We start from the raw sequence: 25,189 nt of genomic DNA, 5'->3' as shown, positions 1-25,189 counted from the left end.
CTTAATTGTGAATTTAAAGACTTAAGGTAGGCTATACATTTCTATCTTAGGCCTAAACGATATTCTCTTGAAGTGTAATTGTGAATCCAAAAATATTTTCACCACTCTCTCAAATTATAAAGAAGTCTACTTTCCAATTTATGAAATATTAAGAAAACATAACTCTATAATGATAGATGAATGGAGAATTGAATTACAAAAAAAGTCTCCACATCTATGAAACATTAAAATCAAAACCTGGACTTGAAAATTACTTAATTGATAAAACTAATTTTGAAGGTGCTGCATAAAATGTAAAGTTCGTTCAAATACTCTACCTTTGAATGATAGAACTGCAAGTTGGAATATTGATAATAATAAAAAATGTAAATTATGCGGTACAAATTTGGACGAAGACATCCATCATTTCATCCTTAATTGTCCAGCTTTAAATAATATACGTAATCAGGAATTATTTAATTTATAAAAATAAAACAGACAAATTTCTTGTTTCTGCCTCAAAATAAAATATTTATTATACGAGTACTTTCGACCATAGGTCATCATCAGGTACTGATAGAATATTGGTAAAAGACGAATACATATAGAACAAGGGTACACTAGAAAACAAAAGAGTCTATTATGGGCTATATAATATGGGCGTAACAATGAACAAGCAAATAACAAATAGACAAAAGCATTGACAAACAAAGGTATTACATAATAATAACTCATGTCAATCAGATAGACAAGATAGAACTCAATTCCTAAATGATTTAAAAGATACATTAAGTCCATTGAGTTTAAGAGTTCCAAGTTGAAAAATTATACGTTCTTCTAGTCGTCTACGGTCACGTTCGGATGAGTTGCATTGTTTTATGCCAGTAACCACCCGTATATCATTAATATTGTGGTTATCATGAAAATGTTCTGCTACAGGGAGACCGGGTGTATTAAGATGAATGGAACGTAAATGTTCTACAAATATATCCCCAAGTCTTCGTTTAGTTTCTCCAATATAGATTACATTACATTTCGTACAAATAATGGCATATATTACATTAATAGAAACACAATTAAAATTATCTTGAATATCAAAATTCTTACGTGGTCCTATGATACTACTAGTACATATTACATGTTTACACGTCTTACATCTATTTCTGTTACACTTAGTCATACCAACATCATTATGATTTGATGATTTTAATTTAGAATTCACTAACTGATCTTTAGGATTACGATCTCGTTTATATGATATCATGGGATGTACATTAAAAATGTTCTTAGTTACTGGGTCAGATTCCAAGATATGGTAGTTATCCATGACGATATTTGCGATTTTCTTTAAAGTAGGATGGAATGTTAGAACTAAAGACGTACGATCAGACACATCATGAACTTTAGGTATGAGTGCTTCTTCATCAGTGACGGTGTGTATCTTATCCAATGATTTATCAACAATGTCATTTGGATATCCACGTTGATAAAAGAATTCAGCCATTTCTGCGGTCCTCAACTTAAAGTCCTCATTGCTACTACAAATCCTTCTGAGTCTCAACAATTGAGAATACGGAATAGCTCTCTTACAAGAAGGCGGGTGTGATGATGCGTTATTAAGGTATGTGTGGGCATCTGTATCCTTATAATGTACTGATGTTGTCAAATTTAAGTTATCAATACTTAATTGAATGTCCAAAAATGCGACCGATTTAGAGGATATTTCATATGTAAACTCAATAGCTGGATGGTAATTATTCGCAAAATCAATGAACGCAAGTACATCTTCAGTACTACTACTAGTTGCTCCAATACAATCATCAATGTATCGCTTAAATAATTCAGGTTTCTGTCCTTCAAATTGTTTAAAGATGTTATGTTCAAGGTAGCCCATGTGTTTAAGTCTGTTTGAGGTAAAGCGAACGCTTACCATATCGTACATATTATATATTGCTCTCTATTTTAGTTGGAAAAACTAGAATCTTACTGAAAAAAATCAACTGGTATTGCTAAACCCAGCAAACCCCCCAAAAAACATAGCAAACCCCACCGAACCAACATAAAAGTGATTGAATCACGTAGTGTACGACCAACTCGGTATATCCATGTAAAAAAAATTAAATTTCTACTGTTAACTACTTATTTTTGGGGTAAAACATCATTTTTTGGTCAAAAATGATTGCTAAACCGCGCAAACCTCCAAAAAAACATAGCAAACCCCACCGAACCAACATAAAAGTGATTGAATCATGTAGTGTACGACCCACTGGGTATATAAAATATTAAATTTTTACTGTTAACTACTTATTTTGGGGATAAAACATCATTTTTTGGTTAAAAATTAGCAATCATTTTTGACCAAAAAATGATATTTTACCCCAAAAATAAGTAGTTAAGAGTAGAAATTTAATAATTTTTTTATATGGATATACCCAGTGGGTTGTACACTACATGATCCAATCACATTTATGTTGGTTCGGTGGGGTTTGCTATGTTTTTGGAGGTTTTCGGGGTTTAGCAATACCCGAAAATCAACTGCAGGCGTGGAAACACTGGACATCGGAAAATCATAGACAGATTGGAAGAAGACAGCGTTGGAAGCGATGATGCAAATTTAATTAAAATCAAGTAAACTTTGAAATATTTAATTGGCGCCTTGGGGTTTTCTAAGTTCAATACCGGTTTTAGTTTGATATAAATTTGGATTATTAATATAAGTTTTGTTTTATTGTTTGTAGTCTTTTATAGTGCCCACACATTTATTTACTTACTATTATTCAATAAATAGTTTTTCCGAATTAAGATTGTTTTTGATGTACTTTGATTAGATTGAGGGAGACTAAACCTGGATTACATTTACATATAATCTTTATTCGATATTCAACACAAATAATTTTCTTCCAACTTTAAAAATTCTTAAATTAAACAACTTTGACATTTATCGAGTTCATCTATCCAGTATTGCATAATGAATAACCATTTATTTGGAATCAATTGCTATACTTAACTGATGTTTTGAAAAAATAATGCATCTATTACTTCATAAAAATTAAACCATGTCATTCCTTGTCTTAAATGTATGTTTTATGGTTAAATTTGAAGTTAAGTCCTAGCCTGAAGTCTAGTTGCTACATTAATTGTCTTTGTATTTTTGGCAGAATCCGTTAATACAAATTGGTGAAACATACCGTAGTGTTTTATCTGAAAAGTTACGATTATTTCATTTGTTTTGGCCTTCACGATCGATCGAAAGTGGGTGAATCAAAGAGGAAAAATGAAAATATCATGCTGGTATTTATAGCGGGCTGCTTAAATTCTTTAAATCACATTTCACATTTAAATACCGTTTTTAGACGAAAACAATTATCGCAATAGGCCCATATAGTATTTAATTTTACATAAAATGCAGTTTGTGAAATTAAATTAGATCGAAAAAAAAAAACATGTAGGGAACGTGTCTTTAACTCATTTAACGAAACAGTATAAGTATATTATACTTTGGAATTATATTGTACCTATACTAAATAAATACATTATATATTATTATAACAGTTAGTAGATTTGTATTAATAGCCATTAAAAAAAAACACCGCAATTTATCTTGTATACTAGTAATATAATAAATATAAATAATATTAAATATAAACAAAAATGTAATTCTCAATTTATTATTATTCACTCACATTTATTTAGTAATTGTTTATAATATAATTACAGTAAATAATTGATGGCAAGGATCTTGCACCACAATTCTGTTATTCCAAGACCATTTACATACACAACATAAATGAAATAAACATCATTTCCTATAAAAATTTATTGTTGTTCATCAGCATAAAGCGATAAGTATTTTTAACATGTTTGTTTATACATTTACATGTCTTGTCAAATTATTTGGTTATTACCACCAGTACATATGAATTGCAAATCAATCTCGTAAAGAGAATTTCAACATCAGATTGCAAGCATGACATTGACACTCTGTCTATTTTGTAATAAATATCACCATTGGGATATGAAATTGTTTTTTTTTCGTAGCAAGTAAAAATAATTTAAGTAAATCGCTTTTGTTTTAAGCTCATATTATAATTCACATCATTTGTGATGTTGTCAACAGCAATGTCGATGTATTAAAAAAGGGGGATATTAGTGAACAACTAACAACATCAAACGACACCATACATTTGTGCGAAGTGTCAACATTTTGGATTTACCTCACAAATGAGATCGAATCAGTCGCCATATATTGTTTAGGTAATACCGGAAGAAGTAATTCACACAAAATGTTGCCATATTATAATTAAAAGTAAAAAAAACTAAGCCAATTTAGGAGGACAGGGTTTGTGCATCTTAAGTAAGCCATACATTCTAGCCGGTTGTGACACATTTTCTTATATATTACTTGATAAATTTTCCCTTTATTTTTTAATTGTCTCAAGAGTCTTTGTAAATGTCCTTCTCTGTTGATCGTGGGATCTTTAATTAGAGGTCAGACTGTCTAATTACAGCTTTTCAAGAAGGTATTTACCATCTATTGTTCGTAATTTGTACCAATTGATTTGACATAAAGAACTTTATACGCAATTTCAAGTTTCTGTTCTGAGATTATGAGTATAACTGTCACATTAATCTTAAAAACATGATGATGTGGTCGTTCTTTGAATGTTAATATAATTCACACTTAATATTTTCAGTTTCTTAAACAATGGCTCTGAGCTTGAATACGCAGGCAATATCTGTATTGTATGTAGGCCTACAGAGATGTAGTAAGACCAGAGTCAAAGGTAAATCGTTATAGTTACATTTGGAAATAAATTGCATTAGATCAAATGAAATGAAATACTGCCCTTCTTTTCCATAGAGTTTGTAAAGACGGAGGTGGAAACATTTTCCAGGAGGAAAAAGAACTTTATTTACAAAATAGTGCGGGCCTACAAGCATGCTAAATACATTATCACCTCACCAGAGAGTTTTTCTCTCAATTTTCCAACGCAATTAATATGAGAGTTCTTTTTGGATAAGCTACATTTTTTAGTAGGAAAAAGAAATTTACCAAATAGTGTGGGCCTACAAAAATGCTGAATACTGCCCTTCTTTCCCATAGAGTTTGGAAAGACGCAGGTGGAAACATTTCCCAGGAGGAAAAATAATTTTATTTACAAAATAGTGCGGGCCTACAAGCATGATGAATACATTATCACCTCACTAGAGTTTCCTCTCAATTTTCCAACGCCATTAATGTGAGAGTTCTTTTTTTTCAGCTACATTTTTCAGGAAGAAAGAGAACTTTATTTATAGTGTGGGCCTACAAACATGCTGAATACATTATCATCTCAATAGAGAGTTTTTTCTTCTCTCAATTTTCCAATGACATTAATGTGAGAGTTCATTTTGGATCTGCTACTGCGAGACAAGATTTCAAATCTGAAAATCTACAGCAAACGTCCTCTGCAGTCCACAGATCCACAATAGCAATATAGTGTCTTGTTTGCTACACTGCCAACTTCATATCCATAATCCCAAGTAAGTTCAGTTCCTGCTCGTATGTTTCTATGAAACAAAACACAAATTATTTAATGGATTTAAAATTGGCCATTTTGAAATTTGAAAAAAAAAAATGGCACTAAACTTGTTTTAACCCAGCAACTTAATTTCAACTGGCCATATGATGATGTCATGACATCCGATAGCAAACATTCTTACATTAATTCATATCTAAAATTCAACAGCTAAGGCTCACACTAGGAAGATAAAAATAGACGATAAATATGCATTTTTCCTACATAAAACAAAAGAAAAAAAGTTTCATACTAGAATTATCCGCACGACAAGCGCCACGCGCACGTCATACGTTGGAATATTGCACACAGAAAAAGATCATGGCATTTATTACCTTATATCAAAACGAAGAGTGCCAGAGACCTACTAGGTTGTTGTTTACCTAAATATAGTGAGTAGTTTTTACACGAATAGTAAAATAGCCAATCAGAACCTAGTCTTATTTGGCCTGCTACATTATAGAAATAGGTAGGAAATAAATGATTTGGGCTATACCATTCCGTTACAGTCAGTATAACCAGTAAAATCTTTATACATATATTACATACAGTGTAGAATAGGTGAAATTACGGGACCCGCCATTTATTCCAATTTTTAACATGGCGACGGTATCAAAATGAAAAACTAAGATAGCAATTTCGGAAGGATATTATCTCAGCAACAACATGTTAACGTGAAGAAGAAATTTGGATACGTAAAAAATAGATGCGCGCTCTTTTAAATGTGATGAACTATGACGCAAAATATGAAAATACGACTTTTTTTTTATTAAACTGGCCATATAATGACGTCACAACGTCGGATTGGAAAAATGTTCACATGAATTCGTATCTACAATCCAATAGCTTCCAGGAAACGTTTTAATCATGATTATCACTTTTTATTCTAACGAGCTATAACAGATTGAAATTTACTGTAAAGATGAAAATAAGTGACCCACGTTATTTACGTTTTTAGATATGATGACGTAATAAAAATTAAAATATTTTTAACTCATGCGAAAGATAGTTGATTGACCTAGACAATATCAAAATCGGGGTGAAAATGGAAAACGGATAAGTAAAGATGCGCTCTCTTAAATGTGATGAGCTATGACGAAAGATACAAAAATCCTAAATTTTATATTCGCGTGGCCATACGATGACGTCACAATGTCCGGTTAGCCATATTAATACATGATCCGATATCTACAACTCATCAACTTCAAGAATATGTCATCCACAAAAAGTTGACCGTCCAGTTTAGAAATTACGACTGTTTAAAAAAAGGCATAATTTTGACAAATTTGGACGAATTTTTGAACTTTTTCATCAAAAACGCACGTAAATTATCCAATTCGACGTGCCCGTATGACGTAATTTTAAGACGAAATCGTTTAAAAGTTGGTAAAATTACTAGAAAAGGCTGAAAAAACATAAATCACGCGAAAAAAATTGTTTTCAACGCTACATGCGCACGGCGCGCGTAAAAAAATGTGCGCGCGTGGGAATTTTTTACCTGCTTAAAATGACATGAAACGCGTAGAAAGTTGATTAGAAATTGATTTTTCGCGTTTTGAAATTTTAAACGCGCGTGCGCGCGTAACTTCGTGTGAAACATGCCATTTTTTTTACACAGTCAGTTAGCGCAAGATATAACTTAAACTTTTGTTAAGTTTCAATTTAAATTGTTATTTGGTTTTTGATCTATGTTAAATACGCGAAATTCGTAAAAACGCGCGTAAGTCATGTTGCGCAACTCTGACGTCATTCACAATAGCAGGTGCACAACTTCACGTGAACGCTCATATGTTGACAAAGTTATGAAATGTTATGTGTACACGTTTTAGAGATACGCTCTGCACAAAAATGACAGAAAGAAAGAAGAATACAGAAACTAGATTTGAACTCGTCACTACGGACGAGTTAGGTTATCCGCAGCGCAAAGGCCACGTGCACGTCATACGTTAGAATATTGCAAACAGGAAAACGATTATGCCATTAAAACAATTTCAGTGTGCTCTCTATTTTGTGTCACGTCTAAGTATATACAGTATACACTATATACTGTATACATACTACATACAGTGCCGTATAGGTAAAAATAAGTGATCAAAGTTATTTACGCTTTTGAACATGATGACGTCATCACAATTTTTAAAATGGTGAATCATGCGAAAGGTAATTGATTGACCTAGACAATGTAAAAAAATGGGGAGAAATGGAATACGGATAAGTGGAGATGCGCTCCATTGAATGAGATGAGCAATAACGAAAGAGACAAATATCCTATATTTTATATTCGCGTGGCCATACGATGACGTCACAATGTCCTGTTAGCAATATTAATGTATGATTTGATATCTACAACTCATTAACTTCCAGAATATGTAATAAAAATAACTTTCACCGTTTAGTTTAGAAACTACGACTGTTTAAAAAAAGGCATAATTTTGACGATTTTTTTAGCTTTTTGATAAAAAACGCGCGCAAATTATCAAATTCGACGTGCTCGTATGACGTAATTTTAAGTCGAAATTGTTTAAAAGTTGGTAAAATTACTAGAAAAGGCTGTTTTTGCGCTACATGCGCACGCGCGCGTAAAATAAATGCGCATGCGTGGGAATTTTTGAAGTGCTCAAAATGACATGAAACGCGTAGAAAGTTGATTAGAAGTTGATTTTTCGCATTTTAAAATTTTAAACGCGCGTGCGCGCGTAACTTTCCTTGAAACATGCCATTTTTAATCCATAGAAAGTTTGCCCTTGATATGACTTAAATGTTCACCAAGTGTCATTACAAAATGACTTTTGGTTTTTAGTCTATGTTAAATACGCGAAATTCATAAAATCACGCGTAACTTACGCTGCGCGACTCTAAAGTAAAAAAACTAAATGTCCTGCACTTTTACAGCTACAGGTCAATCTTCTGACAAAGTTATACGATGTAATGTTGATAGTAATTTGAGATACACGTGACACAAAATTCTGGGAAAGAAAGAAGAATATAGAAAACTAGATTTGAACTCGTCACTTTGACGAGTTCGGGTTATCCGCGCAAACGCAACATGCACATACTTAACTATATGAACCTTGACAATTATTATGCCATCCTATGAGATGAAATAAATATGTTTACAGTGCTGAATTGTACCTATTATGTAGCATACAGCATATTACAGTATTTACAGAATAAACTGTATATGTTATATACAGTGTAGCATAGACGACATTACAAGACCCATCTTTTAAATCCAATTATTAACACGATGACGTCATCAAATTGGCATATAAAGATAACAATTTAGAAGATAATTATCTAAATAATTACATTAATACAAATTTGAAGAATTTTGGGCACGTAAAAGAGAGATGCGCTTTCGTTTAAATGTAATGAACTTTTGCAACTAAAACGCGCGCAAATGGTCTAAATCAACGTGTTCGTATGACGTCATTTTATTTTGAAATGATGTCAATCTTTTTTTAAATGACTAGGAAAGACTGTAAAATCATAATTCAAGTGAAAATCACATGATTTTTATGCTCCGTGCGCACCTTACGCGTAATTTTTTTTGCGCGCGTGGGAATTTTTGACATGCTCAAAATATCATGATCAGCGTAGAAAGTTGATTAGAAATTAATTTTGCGCATTTTGAAATTTTAAATGCGCGTGCGCGCGTAACTTTTTGTGAAACATGCCATTTTTAATCCATAGAAAGTTTGCCCTTGATATGACTTAAATTTTCACCAAGTGTCATTACAAAATGACTTTTGGTTTTTAGTCTATGTTAAATACGCGAAATTCATAAAATCGCGCGTAGCTTACGCTGCGCGACTCTAAAGTAAAAAAACGAACTGTCCTGCACTTCTACAGATAGAGGTAAATCTTCTGACAAAGTTATACGATGTAATGTTGATCAGAATTTGAGATACACGTGACACAAAATTCTGGGAAAGAAAGAAGAATAACATAGAAAAACTAGATTTGAACTCGTCACTTTGACGAGTTCGGGTTATCCGCGCAAACGCAACATGCACATACGTTTAAACTATATGAACGCCGACAATTATTATGCCATCCTATGACATGAATTAAATATGTTTACAGTGCTGAATTGTACCTATTTTGTAGCATACAGCAATTTACAGTATTTACAGAATACATTGTATGTTATATACAGTGTAGCAGAGACGAAATTACGAGACCCATCTTTTAAATCCAATTATTAACACGATGACGTCATCAAATTGACATATAAAGATAACTATTTTAGAAGATAATTATCTAAATAATTACATTAATACAAATTTGAAGAATTTTGGGCACGTAAAAGTGAGATGCGCTCTCGTTTAAACGCAATGAACTTTTACGCAAGAGATGAAAATATGACTTTTTGAATTCAACTGGCCATATGATGATGTCACAACATCTGATTGGCAAAATATTCACATGAATTCGTATCTACAATCCAATAGCTTCCAGAAAACGTTTTAATCATGATTATCACTTTTTATTCTGACGAGTTATAACAGATTGAAATTTACTGTAAAGATGAAAATAGGTGACCCACGTTATTTACATTTTTAGACATGATGACGTCATAAAAGTTAAAATATTTTAAACTCATGCGAAAGAGTTGATTGACCTAAACAGTATTAAAATATATGAGGAAATGGAATACGTATAAGCGAGATGCGCTCTATTTAATGTAATGAGCAATAACGAAACAGTCAAAAATCCAATATTTTACATTTGTGTGGCCATACGATGACGTCATAACATCCGAGGGGTAAAGATTCTGCATGAATTCATATCTACAACATATCTGCTTCTATATTAAATTAAAAAAATTTGGGGTAACGGTTGATCCTGAGGAGCTATAATAGATTCAAAATAGGCATAATTTTGACAATATTTTGTCACTTTTGCAACTAAAACGCACGCAAATTGTCTAAATCAACGTGTTCATATGACGTCATTTTAATTTGAAATGATGTCAATCTTTTTTAAAATGACTACGATAGGCTGTAAAATCATAATTCAAGAGAAAAACACATGATTTTCATGCTCCGCGCGCACCTTACGCGTAATTTTTTCCGCGCGCGTGGGAATTTTTGACATGCTTAAAATGTCATGATCAGCGTAGAAAGTTGATTAGAAATTAATTTTGCGCATTTTCAAATTTTAAATGCGTGTGCGCGCGTAACTTCTTGTGAAACATGCCATTTTTAATCCATAGAAAGTTGACCCATGATATGAATTATAATTTTATTAAGTTTCATAAAAGAATATTTGTTGGTTCTAAAGTTATGATCAGTTATAGAAATTCATAAAATCGCACGTAACTTACGCAACGCGGATCTGACATCATCGAAAAGCTTGGCTGCACATCTACACTTCAATGTCAATCTTTTTACCAAGTTATACAAAGTTATGTTCACAAGCAATAGGGGATATGCTGTAGACAAAAATCCGGGAAAGAAAGAAGAATAACAAAGAAGATGATGAAGAAAAAGATATTTACAATCACATGGGTTATCCTGCAACTAAGTTGCGGATAACCAAAAAAAAAAAAAAAAAAAGATCCTGACAATAACAAGGGGTTATCCGCCAAGTGCGGATAACCAACTAGATTTGAACTCGTCACTACGGACGAGTTAGGTTATCCGCACCGCAAACGTCATACGTTAGAATATTGCGCAGAGAAAAACGCTTAAGCCATTGAAAAAATGTTAGTGTGCTCTCTATTTTGTGTCACGTCTAAGTATAAACAGTTTACACTATATATTGTATACGTACTACATACAGTGAAGAATAGGTGAAAATAAGTGACCAAAGTTATTGACGCCTTTGGACAGGATGACGTCACAACAAATTTTAAAATGGTAAATCATGCGAAAGATAATTGATTGACCTAGACAATATAAAAACATGGGGGAAATGAAATACGGATAAGTGGAGATGCGCTCTATCAAATGTGATGAACTATGACGAAAGAGACAAAAATCCTCTATTTTATATTCGAGTGGCCATACGATGACGTCACAATATCCGGTTAGCCATATCGATGCATGATTCGGTATCTACAACTCATCTACTTTCAGAATATGTAATAAACAATAAAATTCACTTTGTAGTTTAGAATCTATGACTGTTTAAAAAAAGGCATAACTTTGACGAATTTTTGAACTTTTTCATAAAAAACGCGCGCAAATTATCCAATTCCACGTGCTCGTATGACGTGATTTTAAGGCGAAATTGTTTAAAAATTGGTAAAATTACTAGAAAAGGCTGGAAAAACATAAATCATGTAAAAAAATTATATTTTTGCGCTGCATGCGCACGCGCGCGTAAAATAATTGCGCGTGTGTGGGAATTTTTGAAATGCTCAAAATGACATGAAACGCGTAGAAAGTTGATTAGAAGTTGATTTTTCGTATTTTGAAATTTTAAACGCGCGTGCGCGCGTAACTTTCTGCGAAACGTGCCATTTTTAATCCATAGAAAGTTTGCCCTTGATATGACTTAAATGTTCACCAAGTGTCATTACAAAATTACTTTTGGCTTTTAGTCTATGTTAAATACGCGAAATTCATAAAATCGCGCGTAACTTACGCTGCGCGACTCTAAAGTAAAAAAACGAACTGTCCTGCACTTCTACAGATAGAGGTCAATCTTCTGACAAAGTTATAAAATGTAATGTTGATAAGAATTTGAGATACACGTGACACAAAATTCTGGGAAAGAAAGAAGAATAAGATAGACTAGATTTGAACTCGTCACTACGGACGAGTTAGGTTATCCGCAGAGCAAACGCCACGTGCACGTCATACGTTAGAATATTGCGCAGAGAAAAACGCTTATGCCATTGAAAAAATGTTAGTGCGCTCTCTATTTTGTGTCACGTCTAAGTATAAACAGTTTACACTATATATTGTATACGTACTACATACAGTGAAGAATAGGTGAAAATAAGTGACCAAAGTTATTGACGCTTTTGGACATGATGACGTCACAACAAATTTAAAAATTGTAAATCATGCGAAAGATAATTGATTGACCTAGATAATATAAAAACATGGGGAAAATGAAATACGGATAAGTGGAGATGCGCTCTATTAAATGCGATGAGCTATGACGAAAGAGACAAAAATCCTATATTTTATATTCGAGTGGCCATATGATGACGTCACAATATCCGGTTAGCCATATCAATGCATGATTCGATATCTACAACTCATCTACTTTCAGAATATGTAATAAACAATAAAATTCACCTTGTAGTTTAGAATCTATGACTGTTTAAAAAAGGGCATAATTTTGACAAATTTTTGAACTTTTTCATCAAAAACGTGCGCAAATTATCTAATTCCACGTGCTCGTATGACGTGATTTTAAGGCGAAATTGTTAAAAAATTGGTAAAATTACTAGAAAAGGCTGGAAAAACATAAATCACGCGAAAAAATTATATTTTTGCGCTACATGCGCACGCGCGCGTAAAATAATTGCGCGTGTGTGGGAATTTTTGAAATGCTCAAAATGACATGAAACGCGTAGAAAGTTGATTAGAAGTTGATTTTTCGCATTATGAAATTTTAAACGCGCGTGCGCGCGTAAATTTCTGTCAAACATGCCATTTTTAATCCATAGAAAGTTTGCCCTTGATATGACTTAAATGTTCACCAAGAGTCATTACAAAATGACTTTTGGTTTTTAGTCTATGTTAAATACGCAAAATTCATAAAATCACGCGTAACTTACGCTGCGCGACGCTAAAGTAAAAAAACGAACTGTCCTGCACTTCTACAGATAGAGGTCAATCTTCTGACAAAGTTATACAATGTAATGTTAAGAAGAATTTGAGATACACGTGACACAAAATTCTGGGAAAGAAAGAAGAATATAGAAAAAAAAAAAAAAGATCCTGACAATAACAAGGGGTTATCCGCAAAGTGCGGATAACCAACTAGATTTGAACTCGTCACTTTGACGAGTTCGGGTTATCCGTGCAAACGCAACATGCACATACTTAACTATATGAACCTCGACAATTATTATGCCATCCTATGACATAAAATAAATATGTTTACAGTGCTGAATTGTACCTATTATGTAGCATACAGCATATTACAGTATTTACAGAATAAACTGTATATGTTATATACAGTGTAGCATAGACGAAATTACGAGACCCATCTTTTAAATCCAATTATTAACATGACGACGTCATCAAATTGACATATAAAATAACAATTTTAGAAGATAATTATCTAATTAATTACATTAATACAAATTTGAAAAATTTTGGGCTCGTAAAAGTAAGATGCGCTCTCGTTTAAACGCAATGAACTTTTACGCAAGAGATGTAAATGTGACTTTTTGAATTCAACTGGCCATATGATGACGTCACAACATCTGATTGGTAAAATATTTACATGAATTCGTATCTACAATCCAATAGCTTCCAGAAAACATTTTAATCATGATTATCACTTTTTATTCTGACGAGCTATAACAGATTGAAATTTACTGTAAAGATGAAAATAGGTGACCCACGTTATTTACATTTTTAGGCACGATGACGTCATAAAAATTAAAATATTTTTAATTCATGCGAAAGATAGTTGATTGACGTAGACAGTATTAAAATATCTGAGGAAATGGAATACGTATAAGCGAGATGCGCTCTATTTAATGTGATGAGCAATAACGAAAGAGTAAAAAAATCTATATTTTACATTCGTGTGGCCATACGATGACGTCATAACATCCGAGTGGTAAAGATTCTGCATGAATTTATATCTACAACATATCTGCTTACATATTAAATTAAAAAAATTGGGGGTCGTGGATGATCCTGAGGAGCTATAATAGATTAAAAATAGGCAAAATTTTGACAATATTTTGTCACTTTTGCAACTAAAACGCGCGCAAATGGTATAAATCAACGTGTTCGTATGACGTCATTTTAATTTGAAATGATGTCAATCTTTTTTTAAATGACTAGGAAAGGCTAGAAAATCACAATTCAAGAAAAAAACACATGATTTTCATGCTCCGTGCGCACCTTACGCGTAAAATTTTTCGCGCGCGCGGGAATTTTTGACATGCTTAAAATGTCATGATCAGCGCAGAAAGTTGATTAGAAATTATTTTTTCGCACTTTGAAACTTTAAATGCGCGTGCGCGCGTAACTTCTTGTAAAACATGCCATTTTTAATCCATAGAAAGTTTGCCCTTGATATGACTTAAATTTTCACCAAGTGTCAATACAAAATGACTTTTGGTTTATAATCTATGACCAAACATTGAAATTCATAAAATCGCGCGTAACTTACGCTACGCGACTCTAACGTCATATAACGAAGTTTCCTGCACATCTACAGCTACAGATCAATCTTATAACAAAGTTATACAATCTTATGTTGACAAGGGTGAGAGATATGCGTGCAACAAAATTCCGGGAAAGAAAGAAGAACAAAGATGATGAAAAAAAAAGATATTTACAATCACATGGGTTATCCTGCAACTAAGTTGCGGATAACCAAAAAACTAGACATGAAACTCGTCACTTTGACGAGTTAGTTATCCGCACGACAAACGCCACGCACACGTCATACGTTAAAATTTTGCACACAGAAAAAAATTATGGCATATGACCTGATCTGAAGAATATGATATGTTGTTAGTGCTGAATTCTGTCAATTTTGTGTCATATAGTATATACAGTATAAACGGTATAATCTGTATACATATTACATACAGTGTAGAATAGGTGAAATTACGGGACCCGCCATTTATTCCATTTTTTAACATGGCGACGGTATCAAAATGAAACACTTAAATAATAATTTCGGAAGGATATTATCTCAGCAACAACATATTAGCGTGTAGAAGAAATTTGGATACGTAAAATATAGATGCGCGCTCTTTTAAATGTGATGAACTGTGACGCAATATATGAAAATACGACTTTTTTATTCAACTGGCCATATGATGACGTCACTACATCTGATTGGCAAAATGTTCACATGAATTCGTATCTACAATCCAATAGCTTCCAGAAAACGTTTTAATCGTGATTATCACATTTTATTCTTACGAGCTATAACAGAGTAAAATTTACTGTAAAAATAAAATTAATGACCCACGTAATTTAAATTTTTAGGCATAATGACGTTATAAAAATTAAAATATTTTTAACTCATGCGCAAGATAGTTGATTGACCTAGATAATATTAAAATCTCGGAGAAAATGGAAGACGGATAAGCGTGATGCGCTCCATTGAATGTGATGAGCAATAACGAAAGAGACAAAAATCCTATATTTTACATTTGTGTGGCCATACGATGACGTCACAATGTTTTTTTAGCCTTATCGATGCATGATCCGATATCTACAACTCATCAACTTCTAGATTTTGTAATAAAAATAAACGGTTCACGGTTTACTTTAGAAACTATGACTGTTTAAAAAGAGACATAATTTTGACGATTTTTTAAGCTTTTTCATAAAAAATGCGCACAAATTGTCTAATTCAACGTGTTCGTATGGCGTTATTTAAACTGGAAAAGGTCTAAATTGTTTTCAAAATTACTAGTAAAGGCTTGAAAAATATAATTCAAGAGAAAAAAATATGTTTTTAACGCTACGTGCGCACCGCGTGCGTAAAAAATTGCGCGCCCGTGGGAATTTTTGACATGCTCAAAATGACAAGAAACGCATAAAAAGTTGATTAGAAATTAATTTTGCGCATTTTGAAATTTTAAATGCGCGTGCGCGCGTAACTTCTTGTGAAACATGCCATTTTTAATCCGTAGAAAGTTTGCCCCTGATATGACTTAAATTTTGTCAAAGTGTCAATACTAAATGACTTTTGGTTTTTAATCTATCATCAATCATTGAAATTCATAAAATTGTGCGTAAGTCACGTTGCGCAACTATGACGTCATTCAAAAATAGGAGGTGCACAACTTCACGTAAATGCCCATATGTTGACAAAGTTATGAAATGTTATGTTTACAAGTTTTTGAGATACGTGAGACACAAAAATGAGGGAGAAAGAAATAAGAAAAAACTAGACATGAAACTCGTCACTTTGACGAGTTAGTTATCCGCACGACAAACGCCACGCGCACGTCATACGTTGGAATTTTGCACACGGAAAAAGATTATGGCATTATGACCTGAACTGAAGAACATCATATGCTGTTAGTGCTGAATTCTGTTAATTTTGTGTCATATAGTATGTACAGTGCAAACGGTATAATCTGTATACATGTTACATACAGTGTAGAATAGGTGAAATTACGGGACCCCCGTTTATTCCTATTTTTAACATGGCGACGGTATCAAAATGAAACACTAAGATAGCAATTTCGGAAGGACATTATCTCAGCAACCACATGTTAACGTGTAGAAGAAATTTGAATACGTAAAATATAGATGCGCGCCCTTTTAAATGTGATGAACTATTACGCAAAATATGAAAATACGTCTTTTTTTATTCAACTGGCCATATGATGACGTCACAACGTCCGATTGGCAAAATGTTTACATGAATTCGTATCTACAATCCAATAGCTTCCAGAAAACGTTTTGATCATGATTATCACGTTTTATTCTGACGAGCTATAACAGATTGAAATTTCCTGTAAAGATGAAAATAAGTGACCCACGTTATTTACATTTTTAGACATGATGACGTCATAAAAATTAAAATATTTTTAACTCATGCGGAAGATAGTTGATTGACCTAGATAATATAAAAATCGGGGTAAAAATGGAAAACAGATAATTGGAGATGCGCTCTATTAAATGTCATGCGCTATGATGAAAGATACAAAAATCCTATAGTTTATATACGCGTGGCAATACGGTGACGTCACAATGTCCGGTTAGCCATATTAATGCATGATCCAAAATCTACAACTCATCAACTTCCAGAATGTGCAATAAAAATAACTTTCACCTATTAGTTTAGGAACTACGAATGTTTAAAAAAGGGCATAATTTTGACAAATTTTGACGATTTTTTGAACTTTTTCATCAAAAATGCACGTAAATTATCCAATTCGAAGTGCCCGTATGACGTAATTTTAAGTCGAAATTGTTCAAAAGTTGGTAAAATTACTAGAAAAGGATGGAAAAACATAAATCACGTGAAAAAAATTGTTTTCAACGCTACGTGCGCACCACGCGCGTACAAAAATGCGCGCACGTGGGAATTTTTTACATGCTCAAAATGACATGAAACGCGTAGAAAGTTGATTAGAAATTAATTTTTCGCATTATAAAATTTTAAACCCGCGTGCGCGCGTAACTTCGTTTGAAACATGCCATTTTTTTTTCACAGTCAGTTAGCGCAAGATATAACTTAAACTTTTGTTAAGTTTCAATTTAAATTGTTATATGGTTTTTGATCTACGTTAAATACGCGAAATTCGTAAAAACGCGCGTAAGTCATGTTACGCAACTCTGACGTCATTTACAATAGCAGGTGCACAACTTCACGTGAACGCTCATATGTTGACAAAGTTATGAAATGTTATGTTAACACGTTTTAGAGATACGCTCTGCACAAAAATGACAGAAAGAAAGAAGAATACAGACTAGATTTGAACTCGTCACTTTGACGAGTTAGTTATCCGCACGACAAACGCCATGCGCACGTCATACGTTGGAATTTTGCACACGGAAAAAGATTATGGCATTATGACCTGAACTGAAGAATATCATATGCTGTTAGTGCTGAATTCTGTCAATTTTGCGTCATAAGTATATACAGTGCAAACGGTATAATCTGTATACATGTTACATACAGTGTAGAATAGGTGAAATTACGGGACCCCCCGTTTATTCTTATTTTCAACATGGCGACGGTATCAAAATGAAACACTAAGATAGCAATTTCGGAAGGACATTATCTCAGCAACCACATATTACCGTGTAGAAGAAATTTGAATACGTAAAATATAGATGCGCGCCCTTTTAAATGTGATGAACTATTACGCAAAATATGAAAATACGACTTTTTTTATTCAACTGGCCATATGATGACGTCACAACATCCGATTGGCAAAATGTTTACATGAATTCGTATCTACAATCCAATAGCTTCCAGAAAACGTTTTGATCATGATTATCACGTTTTATTCTGACGAGCTATAACAGATTGAAATTTACTGTAAAGATGAAAATAAGTGACCCACGTTATTTTCATTTTTAGACATGATGACGTCATAAAAATTAAAATATTTTTAACTCATGCGGAAGATAGTTGATTGACCTAGATAATATAAAAATCGGGGTAAAAATGGAAAACAGATAATTGGAGATGCGCTCTATTAAATGTCATGCGCTATGATGAAAGATACAAAAATCCTATATTTTATATTCGCGTGGCAATACGGTGACGTCACAATGTCCGGTTAGCCATATTAATGCATGATCCAAAATCTACAACTCATCAACTTCCAGAATGTGCAATAAAAATAACTTTCACCGTTTAGTTTAGGAACTACGAATGTTTTAAAAAGGGCATAATTTTGACAAATTTTGACGATTTTTTGAACTTTTTCATCAAAAATGCACGTAAATTATCCAATTCGAAGTGCCCGTATGACATAATTTTAAGTCGAAATTGTTCAAAAGTTGGTAAAATTACTAGAAAAGGATGGAAAAACATAAATCACGAGAAAAAAATTGTTTTCAACGCTACGTGCGCACCACGCGCGTAAAAAAATGCGCGCACGTGGGAATTTTTTACATGCTCAAAATGACATGAAACGCGTAGAAAGTTGATTAGAAATTAATTTTTCGCATTATAAAATTTTAAACCCGCGTGCGCGCGTAACTTCGTGTGAAACATGCTATTTTTTTTTCACAGTTAGTTAGCGCAAGATATAACTTAAACTTTTGTTAAGTTTCAATTTAAATTGTTATATGGTTTTTGATCTACGTTAAATACGCGAAATTCGTAAAAACGCGCGTAAGTCATGTTACGCAACTCTGACGTCATTTACAATAGCAGGTGCACAACTTCACGTGAACGCTCATATGTTGACAAAGTTATGAAATGTTATGTTAACACGTTTTAGAGATACGCTCTGCACAAAAATGACAGAAAGAAAGAAGAATACAGAAAAAAAAAACTAGACATGAAACTCGTCACTTTGACGAGTTAGTTATCCGCACCACGACAAACGCCACGTTGACATCATACGTTGGAATATTGCACACAGATAAAGATTATGGCATTATGACAAGAACTGAAGAATATGATATGCTGTTAGTGCTGAATTCTGTCAATTTTGTGTCATATAGTATATACAGTGCAAACAGTATAATCTGTATACATATTACATACAGTGTAGAATAGGTGAAATTACGAGACCCGCCATTTATTCCAATTTTTAACATGGCGACGGTATCAAAATGAAACACTTAGATAGCAATTTCAGAAGGAAATTATCTCAGGAACAACATATTAACGTGTAGAAGAAATTTGAATACGTAAAAGATAGATGCGCACCCTTTTAAATGTGATGAACTATTACGCAAAATATGAAAATACGACTTTTTTTATTCAACTGGCCATATGATGACGTCACAACATCCGATTGGCGAAAAGTTCACATGATTTCGTATCTACAATCCAATAGCTTCCAGAAAACGTTTTAATCGTGATTATCACATTTTATTCTTACGGGCTATTACAGATTAAAATTTACTGTAAAGATGAAATTAATGACCCACGTAATTAAAATTTTTAGGCATGATGACGTCATAAAAATTAAAATATTTTTATCTCATGCTAAAGAAAGTTGATTGACCTACACAATATATAAATGTAGGAGAAAAAGGAATACAGATAAGCGTGATGCGCTCCATTGAATGTGATGAGCAATAACGAAAGAGACAAAAATCCTATATTTTACATTCGTGTGGCCATACGATGACTTCACAATGTTTTTTAGCCTTATCGATGCATAATCCGATATCTACAACTCATCAACTTCTAGATTTTGTAATAAAAATAAACGGTTCACGGTTTACTTTAGAAACTATGACTGTTTAAAAAAAGACATTATTTTGACGATTTTTTAAGCTTTTTCATAAAAAACGCGCACGAATTGTCTAATTCAACGTGTTCGTATGGCGTTATTTAAACTGGAAAAGGTCTAAATTGTTTTCAAAATTACTAGGAAAGGCTTGAAAAATATAATTCAAGAGAAAAAAATATGTTTTTAACGCTACGTGCGCACCGCGTGCGTAAAAAATTGCGCGCCCGTGGGAATTTTTGACATGCTCAAAATGACAAGAAACGCATAAAAAGTTGATTAGAAATTATTTTTGCGCATTTTGAAATTTTAAATGCGCGTGCGCGCGTAACTTCTTTTGAAACATGCCGTTTTTAATCCGTAGAAAGTTTGCTCTTGATATGACTTAAATTTTCACAACGTGTCAATTAAATATTACTTTTAGTTTTTAATCTATGATCAATCATAAAAAATCATAAAATTGCGCGTAAGTCACGTTACGCAACTCTGACGTCTTTCAAAAATAGGAGGTGACCAACTTCAGGTAAATGTCCACATGTTGTCAAAGTTATGAAATGTTATGTTTACACATTTTAGAGAAACGCGCTGCACAAAAATAGCGAGAAAGAAAGAAGAATAATACAGAAAAAAATATTGATCCCATACAATAACAAGGAGTTATCCGCCAAGCGCGGATAACTAAAAAACTACGCATAAAAAGTTGATTAGAAATTATTTTTGCGCATTTTGAAATTTTAAATGCGCGTGCGCGCGTAACTTCTTTTGAAACATGCCATTTTTAATCCGTAGAAAGTTTGCTCTTGATATGACTTAAATTTTCACAACGTGTCAATTAAATATTACTTTTAGTTTTTAATCTATGATCAATCATAAAAAATCATAAAATTGCGCGTAAGTCACGTTACGCAACTCTGACGTCTTTCAAAAATAGGAGGTGACCAACTTCAGGTAAATGTCCACATGTTGTCAAAGTTATGAAATGTTATGTTTACACATTTTAGAGAAACGCGCTGCACAAAAATAGCGAGAAAGAAAGAAGAATAATACAGAAAAAAATATTGATCCCATACAATAACAAGGAGTTATCCGCCAAGCGCGGATAACTAAAAAACTAGACATGAAACTCGTCACTTTGACGAGTTAGTTATCCGCACCACGACAAACGCCACGTTGACATCATACGTTGGAATATTGCACACAGATAAAGATTATGGCATTATGACAAGAACTGAAGAATATGATATGCTGTTAGTGCTGAATTCTGTCAATTTTGTGTCATATAGCATATACATGCAAACAGTATAATCTGTATACATATTACATACAGTGTAGAATAGGTGAAATTACGGGACCCGCCATTTATTCCAATTTTTAACATGGCGACGGTATCAAAATGAAACACTTGGATAGCTATTTCAGAAGGAAATTATCTCAGGAACAACATATTAACGTGTAGAAGAAATTTGAATACATAAAATATAGATGCGCACCCTTTTAAATGTGATGAACTATTACGCAAAATATGAAAATTTGACCTTTTTAATTAAACTTGTCATATGATGACGTCACAACATCTGATTGACAAAATGTTCACATGAATTCGTATCTACAATCCAATAGCTTCCAGAAAACGTTTCAATCGTGATTATCACATTTTATTCTTACGAGCTATAACAGATTAAAATTTACTGTAAAGATAAAATTAATGACCCACGTAATTTAAATTTTTAGGCATGATGACGTTATAAAAATTAAAATATTTTTAACTCATGCGAAAGAAAATTGATTGACCTAGATAATATTAAAATCTCGGAGAAAATGGAAGACGGATAAGCGTGATGCGCTCCATTGAATGTGATGAGCAATAACGAAAGAGACAAAAATCCTATTTTTTACATTTGTGTGGCCATACGATGACGTCACAACATCCGTAAGGAAAAAATTCTGCATGAATTCATATCTACAACATATCTGCTTACATATTAAGTTAAAAAACTCGGGGGTAACGGTTGATCCTGAGGAGCTATAATAGATTCAAAATAGGCATAATTTTGACAATATTTTGTAACTTTTGCAACTAAAACGCATGCAAATGGTCTAAATCAACGTGTACGTATGACGTCATTTTAATTTGAAATGATGTCAATCTTTTTAAAAATGACTAGGAAAGGCTGGAAAATCACAATTTAATAGAAAAAACATGATTTTCATGCTGCGTGCGCACTGCACGCGTAAAATTGTTCGCGCGCGCGGGAAATTTTGACATGCGCAAAATGTCATGAATGGCGTAAAAAGTTGATTAGAAATTAATTTTGCGCATTTTAAAATTTTAAATGCGCGTGCGCGCGTAACTTCTTGTAAAACACGCCATTTTTAGTTAACTAAAAGTTTGCCCTTGATATGACTTAAATTTTCATAAAGGGTAAAAAAAAAATTACTCTTGGTTTTTAAGCTATGATCAATCATAAAAAATCATAAAATCGCGCGTAAGTCACGTTGCGCAACTCTGACGTCATTCAAAATAGGAGGTGCACAACTTCACGTAAATGCCCATGTGTTGACAAAGTTATGAAATGTTATGTTTACCCATTTTAGAGAAACGCTCCTCACAAAAAGGAAGGAAAGAAAGAAGAACTAGATTTGAACTCGTCACTTTGACGAGTTAGTTATCCGCACGACAAACGCCACGTGCACGTCATACGTTGGAATATAGCACACGGAAAAAGATTATAGCATTATGACCTGAACTGAACAATATGATATGTTGTTAGTTTTGAATTCTGTCAATTTTGTGTCATATAGTATATACAGTATTAAACGGTATAATCTGTATACATATTACATACAGTGTAGAATAGGTGAAATTACGGGACCCCCCCGTTTATTCCTATTCTTAACATGGCGACGGTATCAAAATGAAACACTAAGATAGCAATTTCGGAAGGATATTATCTCAGTAACAACATATTAACATGTAGAAGAAATTTGAATACGTAAAATATAGATGCGCGCTCTTTTAAATGTGATGAACTATGACGCAAAAGATGAAAATACAATTTTTTTTGTTCAACTGGCCATATGATGACGTCACAACGTCGGATTGGAAAAATTTTGATATGAATTCGTATTTACAATACAATAGCTTCCAGAAAACGTTTTAATCATGATTACCTCTTTTTATTCTGACGAGCTATAACAGATTGAAAGTTACTGTAAAGATGAAAATAAGTGACCCACGTTATTTACATTTTTAGACATGATGACGTCAAAAAAATTAAAATATTTTTAACCCATGCGAAAGGTAGTTGATTGACCTAAAAAATATCAAAATCTGGGTTAAAATGAAAAACGGATAAGCGAAGATGCGCTCTATTAAATGTGATGCTCTATGACAAAAGATACAAAAATCCTATATTTTATATTCACATGGCCATACGATGACGTCACAATGTCCTGTTAGCAATATTGATGCATGATACGATATCTACAACTCATCATCTTCCAGAATACGTAATAAAAATAACTTTTACCGTTTAGTTTAGAAACTACGACTGTTTTAAAAAAGGTATAATTTTGACAAATTTTAAGGAATTTTTGAACTTTTTCATAAAAAACGTACGTAAATTATCCAATTCGACGTGCTGGTATGACGTTAATTTTAAGTCGAAATTGTTTAAAAGTTGGTAAAATTACTTGAAAAGGCTGGAAAAACATAAATCACCCGAAAAAAAATTGTTTATAACGCTACGTGCGCACCTCGCGCATAAAAATATGCGCGCGCGTGGGAATTTTTGACATGCTCAAAATGACATAAAACGCGTAGAAAGTTAATTAGAAATTGATTTTTCGCATTTTGAAATTTTAAACGCGCGTGCGCGCGTAACTTCGTGTAAAACATGCCATTTTTTTCTCACAGTCAGTTAGCGCAAGATATAACTTAAACTTTTTCTAAGTTTCAAATTAAAATGTTATATGGTTTTCGATCTATGTTAAATACGCGAAATTCATAAAAACGCGCGTAAGTCACGTTGCGCAACTATGACGTCATTCACAATAGCGGGTGCACAACTTCACGTGAACGCCCACATGTTGACAAAGTTATAAAATGTTATGTTTACACGTTTTTGAGTTACGCGTGACACAAAAATGACAGAAAGAAAGAAGAATACAGAAAAAAAAAAAAGATGATGAAACAGGACAGTTACAAGGAGTTATCCGCTAAATGCGGATAAATGCGGATAACTAATAATACAGAACTAGATTTGAACTCGTCACTTTGACGAGTTCGGGTTATCCGCGCAAACGCAACATGCACATACTTAACCATATGAACCTCGACAATTATTATGCCATCCTATGACATGAAATAAATATGTTTACAGTGCTAAATTGTACCTATTATGTAGCATACATCATATTACAGTATTTTACAGAATAAACTGTATATGTTATATACAGTGTAGCATAGACAAAATTATGAGACCCATCTTTTAAATCCAATTATTAACACGATGACGTCATCAAATTGACATATAAAGATAACAATTTTAGAAGATAATTATCTAAATAATTACATTAAATCAAATTTGAAGAATTTTGGGCACGTAAA

At 33.0% G+C, this 25,189-nt stretch overlaps 1 protein-coding gene across 2 annotated transcripts in view; it reads right to left on the bottom strand.

Moving 5' to 3' along the window:
• Positions 1-3,631: 3,631 nt before the first annotated feature.
• Positions 3,632-25,189, bottom strand: part of LOC144844447 (histone-lysine N-methyltransferase SETDB1-like) — a 258,872-nt gene continuing 237,314 nt past the window's right edge. For both annotated transcript variants that reach the window (XM_078701370.1, XM_078701379.1), the window contains one exon: positions 3,632-5,529. In XM_078701370.1, the coding sequence (XP_078557496.1) occupies positions 5,412-5,529 (118 nt within the window). In that variant the 3' untranslated portion in view covers positions 3,632-5,411. The remainder of the gene's footprint in view (positions 5,530-25,189) is intronic.

The sequence above is a fragment of the Antedon bifida genome, chromosome 1 (genome assembly GCF_963402885.1).
Source record: "Antedon bifida chromosome 1, ecAntBifi1.1, whole genome shotgun sequence".
In the NCBI taxonomy this organism is placed as follows: Eukaryota; Metazoa; Echinodermata; class Crinoidea; order Comatulida; family Antedonidae; genus Antedon; species Antedon bifida.
The sequence above is the reverse complement of the archived record's forward strand: the minus strand, read 5'-3'. Positions and strand labels throughout refer to the sequence as shown.